Source organism: Pseudorca crassidens, chromosome 15 (genome assembly GCF_039906515.1).
Source record: "Pseudorca crassidens isolate mPseCra1 chromosome 15, mPseCra1.hap1, whole genome shotgun sequence".
NCBI lineage: Eukaryota > Metazoa > Chordata > Mammalia > Artiodactyla > Delphinidae > Pseudorca > Pseudorca crassidens.
The window spans coordinates 59,750,436-59,769,733 of record NC_090310.1 but is presented as its reverse complement, the minus strand read 5'-3'; the positions used below and the strand labels follow the sequence as shown (position 1 = coordinate 59,769,733).

Here is a 19,298-nt window from a genome sequence, read left to right as displayed (position 1 = left end):
TGTGTGTATAGGGGAGGATTTGAAAAAATATGGACACATGTTAACACTTTAACATATGTTAAATTGGAATGGTGGGAACTTGAGCATTTATGATTTTCTGTAATTTTGAAATAGTTCATAATTTATAAACAAGCAAAAAGGGCAGGACAGTGCTTTTAAAACATATAAATGTTGATAATCGTTAAAGCTGGTCAGTGGTTATATAGGGGCTCATTATACTGCTTTTTTTTTTTTTGTAAGTTTGACATTTTTGTGCAAGTTTGAAATTTTCCATAATAAAAAATATTGTTAAAAAGTAAAAATTAAGACTTGATACATTTTTGTGTGTAATTTGCATGTGCACAGAAAGTTGTTTGGAAGGGTGAAACAAGAAACTGTCAATAGATATAACTTCCTTGCTGCCTCAGATTATATCACTTTCACAGCTTTCATTTGGAGTTCTCAGATTGTCAGGGTCCTGGACCCTAAGCATGTTGCTTAAGGTTTGTGGGCAGACTGAGTGGGGTGGAAGATGGCAGGGAGAACAACAGTGAGACAGCTGCTGCCCTGGTCCAGGTAAGAACAGAACAGGGCTGGATTCATGACAGTAGCATTGGACTGGTGAGGAGGGGACTGATTCAAGAACTATTTCAGAGGCAGAATTGATAGGACCTGACAATCTCCTTCGAGGGCAAGAATTGTCCTTCTTTGCTTAACTTGGTTTCCTCCACAATGACAGAAGTGCAATTCCAAAGAGATCTTCTGTCATATTCCTTGCTAAAGGAAAAAAAAATTTACATTTTAGGGACTTCCCTGGTGGCGCAGTGGTTAAGAATCCGCCTGCCAATTCAGGGGACATGGCTTCGAGCCCTGGTCCGGGAAGATCCCACATGCTGTGGAGCAACTAAGCCCGTGCGCCACGACTACTGAGCTGTGCTCTAGAGCCCGCTAGCCACAACTACTGGGCCCATGTGCCACAACTGCTGAAGCCAACGCACCTAGAGCCCATGCTCCACAACAAAGAAAAGCCATCGCAATGAGAAGCCCACGCACTACACTGGAGTAGCCCCCGTTCGCCGCAACTAGAGAAAGACTGCACGCAGCAATGAAGACCCAACCCCAGCCAAAAATTAAAAAAATAATAATTAAAAAAAATTTACATTTTAATTCTGGCATAGGCTACTTAATGAATGAATAATGCAGTCCCCTTCCTTTCTGCTCAGAGAAACTAAGAAACTATTTACGTTGGCTCACCAGTTAAGTGAAGCAATCGATACATTTCTTTTTTGTTTTGTTGTTGCCTAAGAGGATTTGTGTTACTTGCAACCAAGGATCCTAACTAAAGATCACACATACAGAAACTTCTGCATACAATTTTAGGTATTCACACATCTCCTTCCTCCCCTCCCCCCCACCCTGCCAAGCTCTTGGGCTCCAAGACCTTCAGATTTATTTATCTATTTACTATTTATTTATTGGCTTGTGGGATCTTAGTTCCCTGACCAGGGACTGAAGCCGGGTCTTCGGCAGTGAAAGCAGAGTCCTAATCACTGGACAGCCAGGGAATTCCCCAAGACCTTCAGATTTAGAGTGAGGTCTATCTAAAGTGAATACTCATTTCCAATACTCCATGGTTAATAACCCTGTAGCTGAAGCTTTCAACAGTCAGGAGGTCGGCTTTGCTGACGGGAACCTCTTCTGCCCCTCCACCTCCCTGAAGATTCACCATGACTTCATGAATTAGGAAGACAAATGACCTAGAGGGAAGGCAACCACTTCCTGATGTAACCCACTACTTCTCAGGCCAACTCCAAGGAGCCTTGCAAATCACATGGTAGAAAGGGATCACATGGTAGAATGGGAAACTTCAGACCTGCCTTAGGACACAGTGAGGGCTTCTGGCCTATGCAATACTCCCGCTATGGTAAAGTCATTGAGCAATGCGATTTCCACCCCCCCACCCCGAGGACAAATTCTGGGATCTAAAAAAAAAAAATCATCCAGATTATTAGAAGTCTTTAACATTAACGAAAATAACTCATACAGGCATTGACAGTCCTCCAGACTTCCGATGACACTCCTCTGACAGGAGTTGCCTCACCAGGAGTAGAGCTGGCCCTGAATCTGCCCTTACTGTTAACCTTTGGTTGCTGAGTCCATGAAGGAGGGAGACAGCTGAATTGCCCAGTGTGGGTGTCAGCAGTGGGTCAAGGCCTATCGCACAGGTGGGTCTGCTGGGGCACTTTCTACTCTTTGCTGTGTTAGGGATGAAAAGATGTGGCTGAGAAGGGATGATGGACTTAAAGGACTGGAGGGATGAGGTAATAAGGGAGTCGAAATGCTGAAGTCGCAAATCTGAAAGATAGGGGAAAAGACCGGGCTAGATTTAGGCTATGCCAAGTTTAAGATCATAGTCAGAGCTGGCAAGCAAGGAGGAGCTAAGGAAGCGAGGCTGAAGGTGAGGTCAGGATAAAGACCCAGGTTTGGGGGCCCTTGTCCAGAAGGAAACAGTTTCCAGAGACAGCTTTAGAGTGCCCGCGGTTAAGGCGAATCGTCCAGAGCCTAGGCAGTTCATCACCAGCCTCGAGGTAGGTACGCTGGGCTTCTTTGCTTCCTCGGTGTCCCTGTTCCAGAGAGGGGCGAAAGCAGGGGTGGGGCAGGTGGCTGGAACGGTCTCTTCTGACCTTGAGGAGAGCGTCTCTTTGCGGGAGGAACTGGTCTCGGCTTACACAACCTCCAGCGTTGGGAAGACCCCAAAAAATCCGACGCAGGAGGGCTGAGCCCTTCTCCTCCCTTCTAGCGCCCGGGGCCCCAGGCTGCTCAAACGAAAAGGGCGCTGTGCTCCCGGGTATCTGAGCAAGGATTCTGGGCGCCCAGCGCAGCCTTCCCGCTCCTAAGGTGCCCAGACTGCAGCTGCCGCCGCCATCATACCGCGTAGCACGCAACAAAATCCACAGCCGGCCTTCCTGGGACCCGAGGCCGGAAAACGGGCCACCCACTTCCGCCGCCAGGCGGAAGTAGAGGGACTTCCGGTGAACTTTACAGGTACTTGTGGCTCACAATGGCGGCCTCCTTGTACGGGAAGAAGATCGTGTTTGTCACGGGGAACGCCAAGAAGCTGGAGGAGGTGACGGGAGTGGTGGGAAGCCGACCAGGAGGCGGTTGGGGGGTAGCGTGTGGCAAGGTTGGCTGGGGAGAAGGCGGAGAAGTGGCTTCCAGGCGGAGGGAAGCACGCGGGTGGAAGAGCAGAGGGGGAACAGAGTCCGACCCGGAGGGATGGGTTGGATCGGGAAGGGGATGGGCCGCGTGGAATGGACTAGCACGTGTGCGGAGTGGGGGTGACCCGGGGTTGGACTCGATAGAATGAGGGCCTTGACAAATCCGGGCACAGGGGTTGTGAGCTTAGGGGCATCGGGAGCTGAAGGAGTGGTGGGGTCCTTAACACTTGTCCCAAAGGTCACCTCTTAAGCTAGGTCCCAAACCGGGACCCTGACACCCCTCTGGAGCGGATCCAGACCCCGCTGCTGGCCTGGGGTTGGCAGGGGCCGGACAGGGTGTGGGGAGAGGCATCCAAACTGAGTTCCACACCCCACCACGGTCCAGAAATGTGGTCCTCAGCCTCTCCCAGCCTCTTTCCGCCATCTGTGAAATGGCCATTATGCAGGAGGTCTGCTTCACAGCGCAATGGAGAGGAGTGAAGGAGGCAGTGGATCCAAAGTTCCTGCCTACAGGGACTTTGTGGTCAGCTCTGAGAATTCTGGGGGTTGATGGAACCGCTTTGGCTGCAAATAGTAGAGAGACACAGGGAGCTCATGTAAACAGCCAGGTGACAATCGTGGGAATACAATGGTATGCTGTCCCACAGGGCTTGAGGAGTCTTTCTCAGGAGTCCCTATCGAGGGGTTTATTTGTCCTTCTAGTTCTTTCTGGATGCTCATCCCTTTTCCTTTTGAGGTCTTTCTGTATTTTTCCCTTCTGATGGAGGGGGCAGTAAGGCTTCTGCCAGACATCAGCTCTGATTGGCCTTGCTTGGATCAAAGGTTTGCCCTTACTTAGTCAGCCATGGTCAAGGAGGTGGGTCATGTGTGCGGAGTAAGGATGACACCCACTAGATGTCTGAGGCAGACCAATGGGGTGCAGTCATTAGGGTCATTTGTCTACAGCATAGGGACCAATGACACTTGCGTGCTGTTATAGGGTGGCCTCAGAAGTCAGAGCCCTGTGCTGATAAAAGGTTTGGGATCTTGAGGCCAGACCAGACAAGCAGACAGGCAGTGCCACACTGAACAGAGCCCCATGCAAGATGGTGGGTGCCGGCTCCCAAGGCCATCTCTACTTCTGGTTGAGAATGTGGCCCTCCCACATTTAAAGAAGAGGGAGGGAATTCCCTGGAAGTCCAGTGGTTAGGATTCGAGCTTTCACTGCCGGGGCCCGGGTTCAATCCCTGGTCGGGAAACTAAGATCCTGTAAGCCATGTGGCACGGCCCCCCCCAAAAAAGGAGAAAAAAAAAGAAGATGCTGGAGTGGCCAGAGGAGGCTCACTGGAGAAAATGGACTTGAAGTTGGCCTAAAATAGGGAGTTTTAACTCTTCATCTCATGGTACCCCATTGGCAGAGTGATGAAGCCTCTAGACCCTTTCTCAGGAAAATATTTTTAAATGTACAAAATAAAATACATAGGATTACAAAGGAAATCAATTCTATTGATTTACAATTCTCAAAATATTATAAATATTTGTGATCCAGTTACATATGCTTTATTAATGCATACCGAGCTGATTTCCCTGTGCTATGCCCCTGCTTCCCACTAGCTATTTTACATTTGGTAGTGTGTATATGTCGATGCTTCTGTCACTTCGCCCCAGCTTCCCCCTCCCCCGCTGCCGTGTCCTCAAGTCCATTCTGTATGTCTGCGTCTTTATTCCTGCCCTGCCACTAGGTTCATCGGTACCATTTTTTTTTTAGATTCCATATATATGCGTTAGCATATGGTATTTGTTTTTCTCTTTCTTTACTTTTTTTCTTTACTTCACTCTGTATGACAGACTCTAGGTCCATCCACCTCACTACAAAAAACTCTATTTCGTTTCTTTTTATGGCTGAGTAATATTCCATTGTATATATGTGCCACATCTTCTTTATCCATTCGTCTGTCAGTGGACATTTAGTTTGCTTCCATGTCCTGCCTATTGTAAATAGTGCTGCAATGAATATTGTGGTGCATGTCTCTTTTTGAATTATGGTTTTCTCAGGGTATATGCCGAGTAGTGGGGTTTGCTGGGTCATGTGGTAGTTCTATTTTTAGTTTTTACGGCACCTCCATACTGCTCTCCATAGTGGTTGTATCAATTTACATTCCCACCAACAGTGCAGGAGGGTTCCCTTTTTACCACACCCTCTCCAGCATTTATTGTTTCTAGATTTTTTGATAATGGCCATTCTGACCAGTGTGAGGTGATACCTCATTGTGGTTTTGATTTGCATGTCTCTAATAGTGATGTTGAGCATCTTTTCATGTGCCTCTTGGCCATCTGTATGTCTTCTTTGGTGAAATGTCTATTTAGGTCTTCTGCCCATTTTTTAATTGGGTTGTTTCTTTTTTTTAATGTATTTTATTTTATTTTAATTTATTTTTGTTTTTGGCTGCGTTGGGTCTTCGTTGCTGTGCGCGGGCTTTTCTCTGATTGTGGTGAGCAGGGGCTACTCTTTGTTGCGGCGCGCAGGCTTCTCATTGCGGTGGCTTGTCTTGTTGTGGAGCTTGGGCTCTAGGTGCGCGGGCTTCAGTAGCCGTGGCACAGGGGGTCAGTAGTTGTGGCTTGCAGGCTCTAGAGCGCAGGCTCAGTAGCTCGGTAGTTGTGGCGCACAGGCTTAGTTGCTCCGCGGCATGTGGGATCTTCCCAGACCAGGGCTCAAACCTGTGTCCTCTGCATTGGCAGGCGGATTCTTAACCACTGCGCCACCAGGGAAGCCCGGGTTGTTTCTTTTTTTGATATTGAGCTCCATGAGCTGTTTGTATATTTTGGAGATTAATTCTTTGCTCGTTGTTTCATTTGCAAATATTTTATCCCATTGTCTTTTCGTCTTGTTTATGGTTTGCTTTGCTGTGCAAAGCTTTTAAGTTTAACTAGGTCCCATTTGTTTATTTTTGTTTTTATTTTCATTACTCTAGAAGGTGGGTCAAAAAACATCTTGCTGTCGTTTATGTCAGAGTGTTTTTCCTATGGTTTCCTCTAAGAGTTTTATAGTGTCTGGTTTTACATTTAGGTCTTTAATACATTTGGAGTTTATTTTTATTTTTTTATTTTTTGGAGTTTATTTTTGTGTGTGGTGTTAGGTGGTGTTCTAATTTCATTCTTTTACATGTAGCTGTCCAGTTTTCCCAGCACCACTTACTGAAGAGGCTGTCTTTTCTACATTGTATGTTCTTGCCTCCTTTGTCGTAAATTAGGTGACCATATGTGCATGGGTTTATCTCTGGGCTTTCTATCCTGTACCTTGATCTATATTTCTGTTTTTGTGCCAGTACCATAATGTCTTGATTACTGTAGCTTTATAGTATAGTTTGAAATCAGGGAGCCTGATTCCTCCAGCTCCTTTTTTCTTTCTCAGTATTGCTTTGGCTATTCAGGATCTTTTGTGTTTCCATACAAATTGTAAAATTTTTTGTTCTAATTCTGTGAAGAATGCCATTGGTAGTTTGATAGGGATTGCATTGAATCTGTAGATTGCTTTGGGTAGTATAGTCATTTTCATAATATTGATTCTTCCAATCCAAGAATATGGTATATTTCTCCAACTGTTTATGACATCTTTGATTTCTTTCATCAGTGTTTTATAGTTTTCCAAGTATAAGTCTTTCACCTCCTTAGATAGGTTTATTCCTAGATATTTTATTCTTTTTGTTGCAATGGTAAATGGGATTGTTTCCTTAATTTCTCTTTCTGATTTTTCGTTGTTAGTGTATAGGAATGCCAGAGATTTCTGTGCATTAACTTTGTATCCTGCAACCTTACCAAATTCGTTGATTAGTTCTAGTAGTTTTCTGGTGGCATCTTTAGGATTTTCTATGTATAGTATCATGTCATCTGCAAACAGTGACAGTTTTACTTATCCAATTTGTATACCTTTTATTTCTTTTTCTTCTCTGATTGCCATGGCTAGGACTTCGAAAACTATGTTGAGTAAGAGTGGTGAGAGAGGACATCCTTGTCTTTTTCCTGATCTTAGAGGAAATGCTTTCAGTTTTTCACCATTGAGTATGTTTGCTGTGGGTTTGTCATATATGACCTTTATTATGTTGAGGTAGGTTCCCTCTATGCCCATTTTCTGGAGAGTTTTTATCGGAAAAGAGTGTTGAATTTTTTCAAAACCTTTTTCTGCATCTATTGAGATGATCACATGGTTTTTATTCCTTAATTTGTTAACATGGTGTATCACATTGATTGATTTGCGTATATTGAAGAATCCTTGCATCTGATGTATGATCCTTTTAATATGTTGTTGGATTCTGTTTGCTAGTATTTTGTTCAGGAGTTTTGCATCTATGTTCATCAGTGATATTGGACTATAATTTTCTTTTTTTGTGATACCTTATTCTGGTTTTGGTATCAGGGTGATGGTGGCTTCATAGAACGAATTTGGGAGCGTTCCTCTCTCTGCAGTTTTTTGGACGAGTTTGAGAAGGATCGGTGTTAGCTCTTCTCTAAATGTTTGATAGAATTCACCTGTGAAGCCATCTGGTCCTGGACTTTTGTTTGTTGGAAGATTTTTTTTATATATAAATTTTTTTTTTTTTTTTTTTTTTTTTTTGCGTTACGTGGGCCTCTCACTGTTGTGGCCTCTCCCGTTGCGGAGCACAGGCTCCGGACGCGCAGGCTCAGCAGCCATGGCTCACGGGCCCAGCCACTTCGCAGCATGTGGGATCTTCCCGGACCGGGGCACGAACCCGTGTCCCCTGCATCGGCAGGCGGACTCTCAACCACTGCGCCACCAGGGAAGCCCTATATATAAATTTATTTATTTTTACTTATTTACGTTTGGCTGCGCTGGGTCTTCGTGGCTGCGCGTGGGCTTTCTCTAGTTGCGGCAAGCCGGGGCTACTCTTCGTTATGGTGCACAGGCTTCTCACTGTGGTGGTTTCCCTTGTTGTGGAGCATGGGCTCTTGGCAGGCGGACTTCAGTAGTTGTGGCACATGGGCTCAGTAGTTGTGGCTCGTGGGCTCTAGAGCATAGGCTCAGTAGGTGCGGCACATGGGGTTAGTTGCTCCATGGCATATGGGGTCTTCTCGGACCAGGGATCAAACCTGTGTCCCCTGCATTGGCAGGCAGATTTTTAACCACTACGCCACCAGGGTAGTCCTGTTGGAAGATTCTTAATTACAGTTTCAATTTCATTACTTGTGATAGGTCTGTTTATATTTTCTAATTCTTCCTGGCTCAGTCTTGGAAAATTGTACGTTTCCAAGAATTTGTCCATTTCCTCATGGTTGTCCATTTTATTGGCATATAGTTGTCTGTAGTAGTCTCTTATAATCCTTTGTATTTCTGCAGTGTCAGTTGTGATTTCTCCTTTTTCATTTCTAATTTTATTGATTTGCACCCTTTTTTTCTTGATGAGTCTGGGTAAGGGTTTATCAATTTTGTTTATCTTCTCAAAGAACCAACTTTTAGTTTTATTGATTTTTGCTGTTGTTTTCATTTGTTTCATTTATTTCTGCTCTGATCTTTATGATTTCTTTCCTTCTACTGACTTTGGGTTTTCGTTGTTCTTCTTTCTCTAGTTGCTTTAGGTGTAGGGTTAGATTGTTTATTTGAGATTTTTCTTGTTTCTTGAGGTGCGATTGAATTGCTATAAACTTCCCTCTTAGAACTGCTTTTGCTGCATCCCATAGGTTTTGAATCATTGTGTTTTTGTTGTCATTTGTATCTATGTATTCTTTTATTTCTTTGATTTCTCTAGTGATCTCTTGGTTACTTAGTAGTGCACTGTTTAGCCTCCATGTATTTGTGTTTTTTACAGTTTTTTTCCTGTAATTGATTTACACATAGCAGTGTGGTCAGAAAAGATGCTTGATACGATTTCAATTTTCTTAAATTTTCCAAGGCTTGATTTGTGAGCCAAGATGTGATCTGTCTTGGAGAATGTTCCGTGTGCACTTGAGAAGGAAGTGTACTGTGCCACTTTCGGGTGGAATGTTCTATAAATATCAGTTAAATCTGTCTGGTCTATTGTGTCATCTAAAGCTTGTGTTTGCTTATTTATTTTCTGTTTGGATGATCTGTCCATTGGGGTAAGTGAGGTGTTAAAGTCCCCTACTATTATAGTGTTACTGTTGATTTCTGCTTTCATGGTTGTTAGCATTTGCCTTATGTATTGAGGTGCTCCTATGTTGGGTGCATAAGCGATTATAATTGTTATATCTTCTTCTTGGATTGATCCCTTGATCATTATGTACTGTCCTTCCTTATCTCTTGTAACAGTCTTTATTTTAAAGTCTATTTTTTAAAATAAATTTATTTATTTTATTTTTGGCTGTGTTGGGTCTTTGTTGCTGTGCATGGGCTTTCTCTAGTTGTGGCAAGCAGGGGTTACTCTTCATTGCGGTGTGCAGTCTTCTCATTGAGGTGGCTTCTCTTGTTGCATAACACAGGCTCTAGGCATGCAGGCTTCAGTAGTTGTGGCACACGGGCTCAGTAGTTGTGGCTCACAGGCTCTAGAGAGCAGGCTCAGTAGTTGTGGTGCATGGGCTTAGTCGCTGCACAGCATGTGGGATCTTCCTGGAGGGATTGAACCTGTGTCCCCTGCATTGGCAGGCAGATTCTTAACCGCTGCACCACCAGGGAAGCCCTAAAGTCTATTTTATCTGATACGAGTATTGCTACTCCAACATTCTTTTGATTTCCATTTGCATGGAATATATTTTTCCATCCCTTCACTTTTAGTCTGTATGTGTTCCTAGGTCTGAAGTGGGTCTCTTGTAGACAGCATATATACGGGTCTTGTTTTTGTATCCATTCAGCCAGTCTGTGTCTTTTGGTTGGAGCATTTAATCCATTTACATTCAAGGTTGTTATCGATTGTATGTACCTATTACCATTTTCTTAATTGTTTTGGGTTCGTTTTTGTGGGTCTTTTTCTTCTCTTGTGTTTCCTGCCTAGAGAAGTTTTTTTAGCATTTGTTGTAAAGGTGGTTTGGTGGTGCTGAATTCTCTTACCTTTTGCTTGTCTGAAAAGCTTTTGATTTCTCTCTTGACTCTGAATGAGATCCTTGCTGGGTAGAGTAATCTTGGTTGTAGTTTTTTCTCTTTCATCATTTTAAGTATATCCTGCCACTCCCTTCTGGCCTGCAGAGTTTCTGCTGAAAAATCAGTTGATAATGTTATGGGGATTCCTTTGTATGTTATCTTTTGCTTTTCCCTTGCTGCCTTTAGTATTTTTTCTTTGAACTCAATTTTTGTTAGTTTGATTAATATGTGTCTTGGTGTGTTTCTCTTAAGATTTATCCTGTATGGGACTCTGAGCTTCCTGGACTTGGGTGGCTATTTCCTTTCCCATGTTAGGGAAGTTTTCTGCTATGATCTCTTCAAATATTTTCTCAGACCCTTTCTTTTTCTCTTCTTATTTGGGACCCCTATAATTCGAATGTTGGTGTGTTTAGTATTGTCCCAGAGGTCTCTGAGATTGTCTTCGATTCTTTTCATTCTTTTTTCTTTATTCTGCTCCTTGGCAGTTATTTCCAGCAGTCTGTCTTCCAGCTCACTTATATTTGTTCTTCTGCCTCAGTTATCCTATTATTGATTCCTTCTAGTGTATTTTTCATTTCAGTTACTGTGTTTTCATCTCTGTTTGTCCTTCAATTCTTCTAGAACTTTGTTAAACATTTCTTGTATTTTCTTAGTCTGTGCCTCCATTCTACTTCTGAGATTCTGGATCATCTTTACTACCATTACTCTGAATTCTTTTTAGGTAGCTTGCCTATTTCCTCTTCATTTATTTGGTTTTATAGGTTTTTACCATGCTTCTTCATCTGTGACATACTTTATTACCCTCTCATTTTTTCTGATGGGTGGGATTGTGTTCCTGTAAACAGGAACTGGTTGTTTGGCCTGAGGCTTCCAACACTGGAGTTTGTAGGCTGTTGGGTAGAGCTGGGTCTTGGTGCTGAGATGAGGAACTCCGGGAGACCTCACTCCAATGAATATTTCCTGGGGTCTGAGGTTCTCTTATTAGTCCAGTGGTTCAGACTCAGAGCTCCCATCGCAGGAGCCGTTCACTTGGGGGTTCTTCCCGTCTCCTTGGGCGTCAAGGTCCCCCACCACCATCTGGCAGGCGCCCTAGTTGTAGGGAGACACAAACTCTGTGTCTTCCCACGCTGCCATCTTGACTCTGCCCCTTGTAAATGATATTTTGAGATATCTGCTACAACTGTAATGGGATATGACAACATCTGCGATTTTAATAGGTTTAAATATCACAGGAGATGCTAATGCTATTTGTGTTTGTTTTCTATATTCACTATTGAAAGGGATGCTAAATTTCAGGTAGGGGTTAGTGAAAATAAAGTGTTTTGTTTTGTTTTGTTTTTCCTAATCCAAGTTCACAGATCTCCTGAATTCTGGGTAACCCCTGATAGAAAATTCTTGGCCCAAAGGATAGGTTTTGGGAGCACTGAGAAGGGAAGAGGGTGTTCTAGGTAGGTGGTTAGCATAAACAGAGACCTGAAGTAGGAGGGAGGGATTGGAGAGTGAGGAGATGGGGGAGCTGACCTGCTGGGGTGGGACCCTGAAGGCTGGGGTGAGGCTCATGGGCCTGACTTGGTGAGCTTTAGGGGACTGACAGGAGAGTTACCTGACGAGAAAGATGGGTGACAGCTTGTGTAGTAATGGGGAATAGTTAAACAAATGGTGATAAATGTTCTTTCGTTTTGGAACAGGTCATTCAGATTCTAGGAGATAAGTTTCCATGCACTTTGGTGGCACAGAAGATTGACCGTATGTCTCTGATTAGTTCTATTTTTAAAAGATGATTCAATTTCTCTCTCTCTCTGTGACCTGACTGTGTGTCTGTTTCTCTGATAAGTGCCAGAGTACCAAGGAGAGCCTGATGAGATTTCCATTCGGAAGTGTCAGGAGGCAGCTCGCCAGGTGCTTGCTCCACACATGTCCTGTACTTGCGCCTCTTGTCCTGGTGGCTCCTGGGGTCTGTGCCTGCTGGGGATGGGTAGAGAATATGGTGGGCACACTTTATAATGACTTGAAGGACGTTTCCAGGCTTAGCTAGGCTGGAGTCAGTTAATATTGGCTCTGGAATACTGCCTTCCTTTCTCAACCTTGACTGCATAGTATCCCCCTAGATGACCACACACACACATAATTCACTCTTCCCAGTTCTCAGGTACATACATTCCACCCCTACATTCTCCCCACATACATCCACCCTGCACTCACACACCTCTGTGGAACTGAAAAAGAGTGCTTTGTAAACAGTCAGGCTGCTTGAGTATGAATCCCAGCTCTCCTGTCACTGTACCTGGAGCAAACTTTACAACCTGCCAAGGCTTTGATGTCCCTACCTTGAAGATAAGACATTAGTCTTATGAAGATAAGACATTAGTCAACAGCTGTTACCCAGAGCAGATGGACCTCTATCTGCTGCTGCTGTTGCACATCCCAGCTAGCTGTGAGTGTGGCCCTGGCTTGGATGGCAGGGGAATTCAGGGTGGAGGTGGGGCCTGCTGCTGGACGCGGGTCTCAGGGCTGCATGTTCTTGTGCTGCAGGTGCAGGGCCCTGTACTGGTGGAGGACACCTGTCTGTGCTTCAACGCCCTTGGGGGCCTCCCTGGCCCCTACATGTGAGTGCTCCCCCACCCTTTTGCAGGGCCCTGGCCACAAAACCACTTGAACTTTGAAATGATTTGTTACTTGATACTGCGGGTCATTCACTGTCTTGGCATCAACACCAGTATGTCAGATTGTCTTGAGGGAGGATTAGGGATGGGGAAGAGGCATACCTTTCTTTTGTAAAGTGTGAGAATGTGATTGTGTAAGTTGAGATGGGCAAGGGGAACTCACCCATTGGAGAGGTACATTTGTGGGCAGATCAGTTTCAGGAAAGAGGAAATAAGGAAGTTGAGATCTGCAGATGGATTTCCTTAAAGCTATCCAGTACCCTGGACCCCCTCAGAAGGTCTTTGTGTATCTCTAGGGTACAAATACCCCAATTTGTTAGGTCTTGGGTATGTATACAGTTGACCCTTGAACAACTTGGGGGGGGGTTAACCTGCGTTTAACTTACAGTTGGCCTTCCATATCAGTGAATTCAACTGTATATTACTGTAGTATTTACTACTGAAAAATATCCATGTATAAGTGAACATATGCAGTTCAAATTCATGTTGTTCAAGGGTTAACTGTATCTTTAACTTTTGGATTGCTAATTTGTTTGCCAAGGCAGTAGCACCCCTACACACTTATAGTGTACATTGCTCCATATTCTTACCAGCACTGTTTTATGACTTTTTAGTATTTTGTAATGGCAGGAGTGGGAAATGTTACCACATGCAATTTTAATTTGCATTTCCCTAATTACCAGTGAGATTGAGGGCTTCACTGGTTTATCAGTTCTTTTGTGTATTGCCTCTTTGTCTCCATTTCCTTTTTCCTATTGGATTATTTCTCTTCATTTTGAGTTGAGACATTCTTTGCTCTCCCAGGGCTCTAATCCCTGGGGGATGCAGCCCAGAAACAAGGTGGTAAGAACATCCATCTGATTGTGGTGTCTGACTCACCTTTATTTCTCTTGCAGAAAGTGGTTTCTGGAGAAGTTAAAGCCTGAAGGTATTATCCCCATGTCTCTTTCTTTAGACCTGTTTGAAATTAAGAATCTGTGGGTTCTACGAGAGGAGCTCCAACTAGTAATCAGGAATCTCGGGTTCCATCCCCTTCACGGAGTCTCCATTCACCTCAGTTTCCCCATCTATAATCTACAGCTCACACTCTCCCTATACACCCGGTGCCAGGGAGCACTGAGATTTGGGAGGAGTGGATGGGGTGGGGGTGGGTGGTGAGAGCTTTGTGTTTGAGGGACAAAGGGGCTCTAGTTGATTCTGGCTCAGAGGGACTGGCCCCACTTCTTGCTGTCCTTGCCTCAGTGGGGGGCGGGGAGAGGGACACCCTGCTGCTCCCCCTGGTCCCAGCAGCGCATACCCTGAAGCCCACAGTAGTAGAATAAGGAACCCCACATCCCCATCACCCAACTTCCTGGGTTATCAGCGCAGGGCCTATTTGGTGATATGTATAACTCCCCTTCGCCACCTGGGCCCATTGAGTGCGGAGAGGGGGCTGGGGCCGGGCAGCGTAGAGTGCGCTGAGCCCTCACTGCAAGTGCCCGCAGGTCTCCACCAGCTCCTGGCTGGGTTCCAAGACAAGTCGGCCTATGCACTCTGCACGTTCGCGCTCAGCACTGGGGACCCCAGCGAGCCTGTGCGCCTCTTCAGGGGCCGGACCTCGGTGCGTACCCATGCTCGTTCCCCAGAGTGCCGCCAGAGGGCGCTGTGACTCGCGATGATGCTGCAGGACTGTAGTGGGGAGGGCGCGCCCCTGGGTACCACAGCTAGAAGTGCTGTCAATCCCGAAACTTATTTGACCCCAGAGTCAGGTGTTTGGAAACGCACAGTGGCTTACAGCTGTTGGGGCCTGGTATACCCAGAGCTCTGCAGTGTATGCTGTCCTGAGAAGCAGATGTGGAAACTGAAGGTGACAACTCCTAGAGCTACATCTGTAGCCCAGACTTCTCCAAGCTTGAATCTCCTCATCCCACTGCTGAGGCAACAGCTTCCCTTGAACATCTCACAGCCTTTCCAACTTTTTATGTTCATATAGAATCTTCCTTCTCCCCCCAACTCATTCCTTTCAAAACTGCCCTTCAGTGCCCCCATGCTTACCTATCAGACCGTAGGTTCAGCTGCTTCTCACAGGGTCCAGACCACCCTCTGGGCTGGCCTGCTTCCCCCACCCCACCCCCACCCCAGCCCATCCATCCCCTCCCCGTGGCAGGAGTGTACCTTCAGGCACATCATTTCTCTGCTTTGTCCTTTCTGCTCAGGATAGAATCCAGAGTCCCACCATAGCTCACATAGCCCTATGCCAGTGGCTCTACCAGGGACTGTCCACAGATGTTTTACTTTACACTCCCTAATTAGATTTTTAATTTTTGTGGTGAAAAAACAGGTAACAGAAATTACCATCTTCATTTTTAAGTGTACAATACAATAGTGTACACTGTTGTGCACCAGATCTCTAGAACTTTCTCATCTTGCAGAATTGAAACTATGTCCATTGAATAATGACTCCATCTTCCCCTCCTCTCTCCAGCACCTGGCAACCACCATTCTACTTTGTGTTGCTAAGAGTTCGGCTACCTCAGATACATCATATAAGTGGAATCCTGCAGTGTTTGTTTTTTTGTGACTGGCTTATCTCACTTAGCATAATGTCTTCAAGTTTCATCCATGTTGTAGCATGTGATAGGATCTCCTTTTTTAAGACTGAATAATATTCCATTGTCTATATATACCACTTTTTCCTTTATCCGTTTACAAGCATACCTCGTTTTATTGAGCTTCACAGATATTATGTTTTTACAAATTGAAAGTTTGTGGCAACCCTGCATTGTCAGATGATGGTTAGCATTTTTAGCAATTAAGTATTTTTAAATTAAGGTATGTACACTATTTTTTAGACATAATGCTATTGCACACTTAATAGATTACAATATAGTGTAAACATAACTTTTATATGCAGTAGGAAACCAAAAAATTCATGTGACTTGCTTTATTGCGATAATTGCTTAATTGCAGTGGTCTGGAACTGAACCCACAATATCTCCAAGGTCTGCCTGTATTCATTGATGAACACTTGCGTGGCTTCCACTTTTTGGCTTGTTCATAATGCTGCTATGAACGTGGGTGTGCAAATATCTCTTCAAGATCCTGTTTTCATTCTTTTGGGTATATATCCAGAAATGGGATTGCTGGATCATATTGCCTGGTTACATTTTTAACAGTTAGTTTTAGTGGTCTGCTACTTTCACAGAAATGTTCTCTCAAAAATCAAAAGTATGAACAACCACAGGCCCAACTTCCTGCGCCATGACTGACTAGCAGCTATGCTGCTGATGGGGCCTGATCACTTTCATCCGACCATTCCCTATTGTCTCCCCAGCTTGGGCTGCTGTTTGTACTTTGTTGCTGCCAGCCCTGACTTTAACTGAGGTAGCCTTGTTTCTCCTTGTTCTGTTCTCCCCTGTGCTTTCGAAAAAACCCTAGCCACATTGTCCTTTCAGCAGTGCGTATGATAAGCCTTTTCCATCTCTGGACCTCAGCACAGCTGTGTCCTCCACCTAGAATGTTCTTGCCCTAGTCCTTTATGTGGCCAAAGTGTCCCCTCCTCACTGAGGCCTTCCCTGAGCTCCCCATCTTGTTATTCTTGAGCCCAGCTCCCAGTGTGTTGCCTCTAAGACACTTTGCATTTGGTAATCATTAATGTGTTTACTGATGTAATGCTTGTTTTGCTTAAGAGTTCCATTCTGTGAAGGCAAGGCTACGATTTTCTGTTTTCCTGGTGCCTGCTTCGCTGAGGTGTTCAAAAAACAGTTGTTGCATGGGTGAAGTTCAGAGTGGTTCAGTAACTGGCCTCAGTCACACAGCTCCCCATTAGCAGAAGCAGAATTTACCTTTGGTCTGAATGACTTGGAATTTATATGGCTAATCCCCATCCTCTACTACCTCCCTTGTATTTTATAAGTTTTTTTTTTTTGTTTTTTTTTTTTGCGGAGCACAGGCTCTGGACGCGCAGGCTCAGTGGCCATGGCTCACGGGCCCAGTCACTCCACGGCATGTGGGATCTTCCCGGACCAGGGCACGAACCCATGTCCCCTGCATCGGTAGGCGGACTCAACCACTGTGCCACCAGGGAAGCCTGACACTGGTTATCTTTGTCACATTTTCCTTTTGGAATTTGCCTATTACAGCCAGTATTTACTGAGCTCATTTTTGTGTTGAACATTGTGCAAAGTAATTTCTATTTTGTTGTTTCATTTGTTAGAGCCTCCCTTGTATTTTGAGAAATGCAGTAATAGTAGCAGGCACAGGGCTTGGCTGCAAGGTTCAGGGCCCTCAAACTTCCTATTAGGAGAAAATGTTTTCTGTCAGTCTTTAAAAGTTGCTTCTCTTCTTCAGTGAGGTCACAGTTTGTCAAAGCTTCAGAGAGGGAGGCTGGTCCCAGGGGTATCTGTGGGCTAATCAAGCATGTGGTTCCTCCCTGTCTGTGGGGAGCGAGCCGTCCTGCTCTGCATTTTATCTGTGTTCAGCAAACATTTGCCGGCACCATGGACCCCTTGAAATAATATATTTTGAGTAAATAGGGTTTAATCAAATTCATAAACCAAACTCAATCTGGCTACTGCCCTCCTCACAGTGCATCTCCTCCACACCCAGTGGCACACCTGTCCCCCTTTCCTCTGGCAGGGCCAGATTGTGGTGCCCCGTGGCTGCCGGGATTTTGGCTGGGACCCCTGCTTTCAGCCTGATGGATATGAGCAGACGTAAGGAGCCCCAGTTTCTTTCAGGGGTGTGGGGTGGGGATGGCCGTGGTCTGGGTTGGGTCAGTGCCCTGCCCAGGTGCAGGCACGCGGATACAGGCGGGGCAGGCTCTGAGGTGCCGTTCCGGCTGAAGGCAGCTCTGCTGGGGTGGATGCAAGGAATCTGGGTGGCCTGGTCCACAGCTGGGAGGCAGCTGGGCATAGCTGAAGTCCTGGGCTCTCGGGCTCAGCTCAGCGCAGAGCAGCTTTGTAGCTTCAGTGGCTTCCCCGCTCTGACCTGGGCTTGTCAGCTTTGTTGGATGATTATCTGACCCCCATTTAGTCTGGAAAAATGTTAGCACTTGGCCACCACGTTACACCCCCACAGTGCCAGGTGTTCTCAGTATTTCATGCTAGCCCCCGCTTATTTACACGGGACATGTTGGCCATTATTGGAATCGGGTTTGTCAAGCTGGAGGGGGGCCCTTAGGGAGTGTGGCCTGAGGCCTCACAACAGCCAGGCAGGGCTGAGGACAACATGAAGCAGCACTTTGGTGACACAAAGGCTCTATATCTGCACTGTGCAATCCGGTAGCCATTAGCCATGTGTGGCTGCGGAGCATCTGAAATGTGGTTAGAGCAACTGAGGAACAGAATTTATTTTTATTCAGTTGTAATTGGTTTAAATGGCCACAGTGGCTGGTAGCCACCATATTTGACAGCATAGATGTGAAAGTGACAACTGGAGTAGGGATTCTCACCTCACTGGAGTCCTGCCATGGATGGCAGGCCACTGGCTGGCTGTTCAAGGCTCATCTGCTGCCCCCTGCCCTCACCTGCCTGCCCCACAGTGCATTGGAGGAGATTGCTGTGTTTGCTCTGTCAGGCCCCACTGCTTCCCGTCAACAGATGACAAAGCTGATAAAGCATGCAGCTCATCCCCCTGTCCCCAGCTTCCCTTTGATGACTTTTGGACACACTAGAACCAGTTTAAGATCCTTTCACACTCATTAATATGGGTTTCTACCTACAGGGGAATTTAAGACTGATTTTTTAAAAATTAACTCTGGTTGCCAGGAGCTGGTAGCCCCACTACCCTTTCCTAGGGACTTTTTGAGCTTTGGGCTCCAGGATGAGGTGAGGTGTACACACCCTCCCTGAATCTGGGCCCCCTCTTCTCTGAGCTGCTACTGTTGCCCCTTAGGTATGCAGAGATGCCCAAGGCTGAGAAGAACACCATCTCCCATCGCTTCCAGGCCCTGCTTGAGTTGCAAGAATACTTTGGCAACCTGACTCCACTTGGAGCTGGTGATGACCACTCTGGCTGAGGATCCGGGGAGGGCTAGCCTGAAACCGCCTCTATCAGGCAGGCACCCATCCAAGTACCACCTTCAGGGTTACCACTTCCTGGGGGTGTTACCAGCCGTCAGGAGCAGCTGGCTCTGCTTGGAGAAACTTTGGCCAGAGGACACCATCCTCTTGTCCTCAGGGATTCAGTGGTCTCCTACAGCCTCCAGGCCTGGAATCCGGAAAGGACCTTGGGTGTTAAAACTGGCCTTGGCAGGGTTGAGGGTTTGGGGAAGAACCACACAAACAGCCTTAGATGTTTTTTAAATGCAGCAAATAAAAATTCCGGAGGGTACTTGCTTCCAAAATAAACTGGGTATATTTGCTCTGAAACCTGCCCCAGACAGGTGTCTGTCTCCTGAGTCCCCTTTGGCACGAGCAGGAAACCTCTCAG

At 45.6% G+C, this 19,298-nt stretch overlaps 1 protein-coding gene across 8 annotated transcripts; it reads left to right on the top strand.

Moving 5' to 3' along the window:
* Window positions 1-2,792: 2,792 nt before the first annotated feature.
* On the top strand, window positions 2,793-19,237 carry ITPA (inosine triphosphatase). 8 transcript variants are annotated; one of them, XM_067707645.1, is made up of 9 exons: window positions 2,955-3,106; window positions 11,913-11,970; window positions 12,059-12,123; window positions 12,757-12,830; window positions 13,784-13,815; window positions 14,372-14,487; window positions 16,819-16,921; window positions 17,505-17,581; window positions 18,762-18,902. In XM_067707645.1, exons 1-8 carry the CDS (start codon window positions 3,041-3,043, stop codon window positions 17,564-17,566), a joined length of 576 nt encoding a protein of 191 aa, XP_067563746.1. In that variant the 5' UTR covers window positions 2,955-3,040; the 3' UTR covers window positions 17,567-17,581; window positions 18,762-18,902. The 8 variants fall into 8 exon arrangements, with proteins under 8 accessions (XP_067563749.1, XP_067563750.1, XP_067563746.1 ...); XM_067707644.1 differs by lacking the exon at window positions 16,819-16,921 and having other exon boundaries at window positions 18,762-19,237; XM_067707643.1 differs by lacking the exon at window positions 16,819-16,921 and having other exon boundaries at window positions 17,455-17,581; window positions 18,762-19,237.
* Window positions 19,238-19,298: the final 61 nt, after the last annotated feature.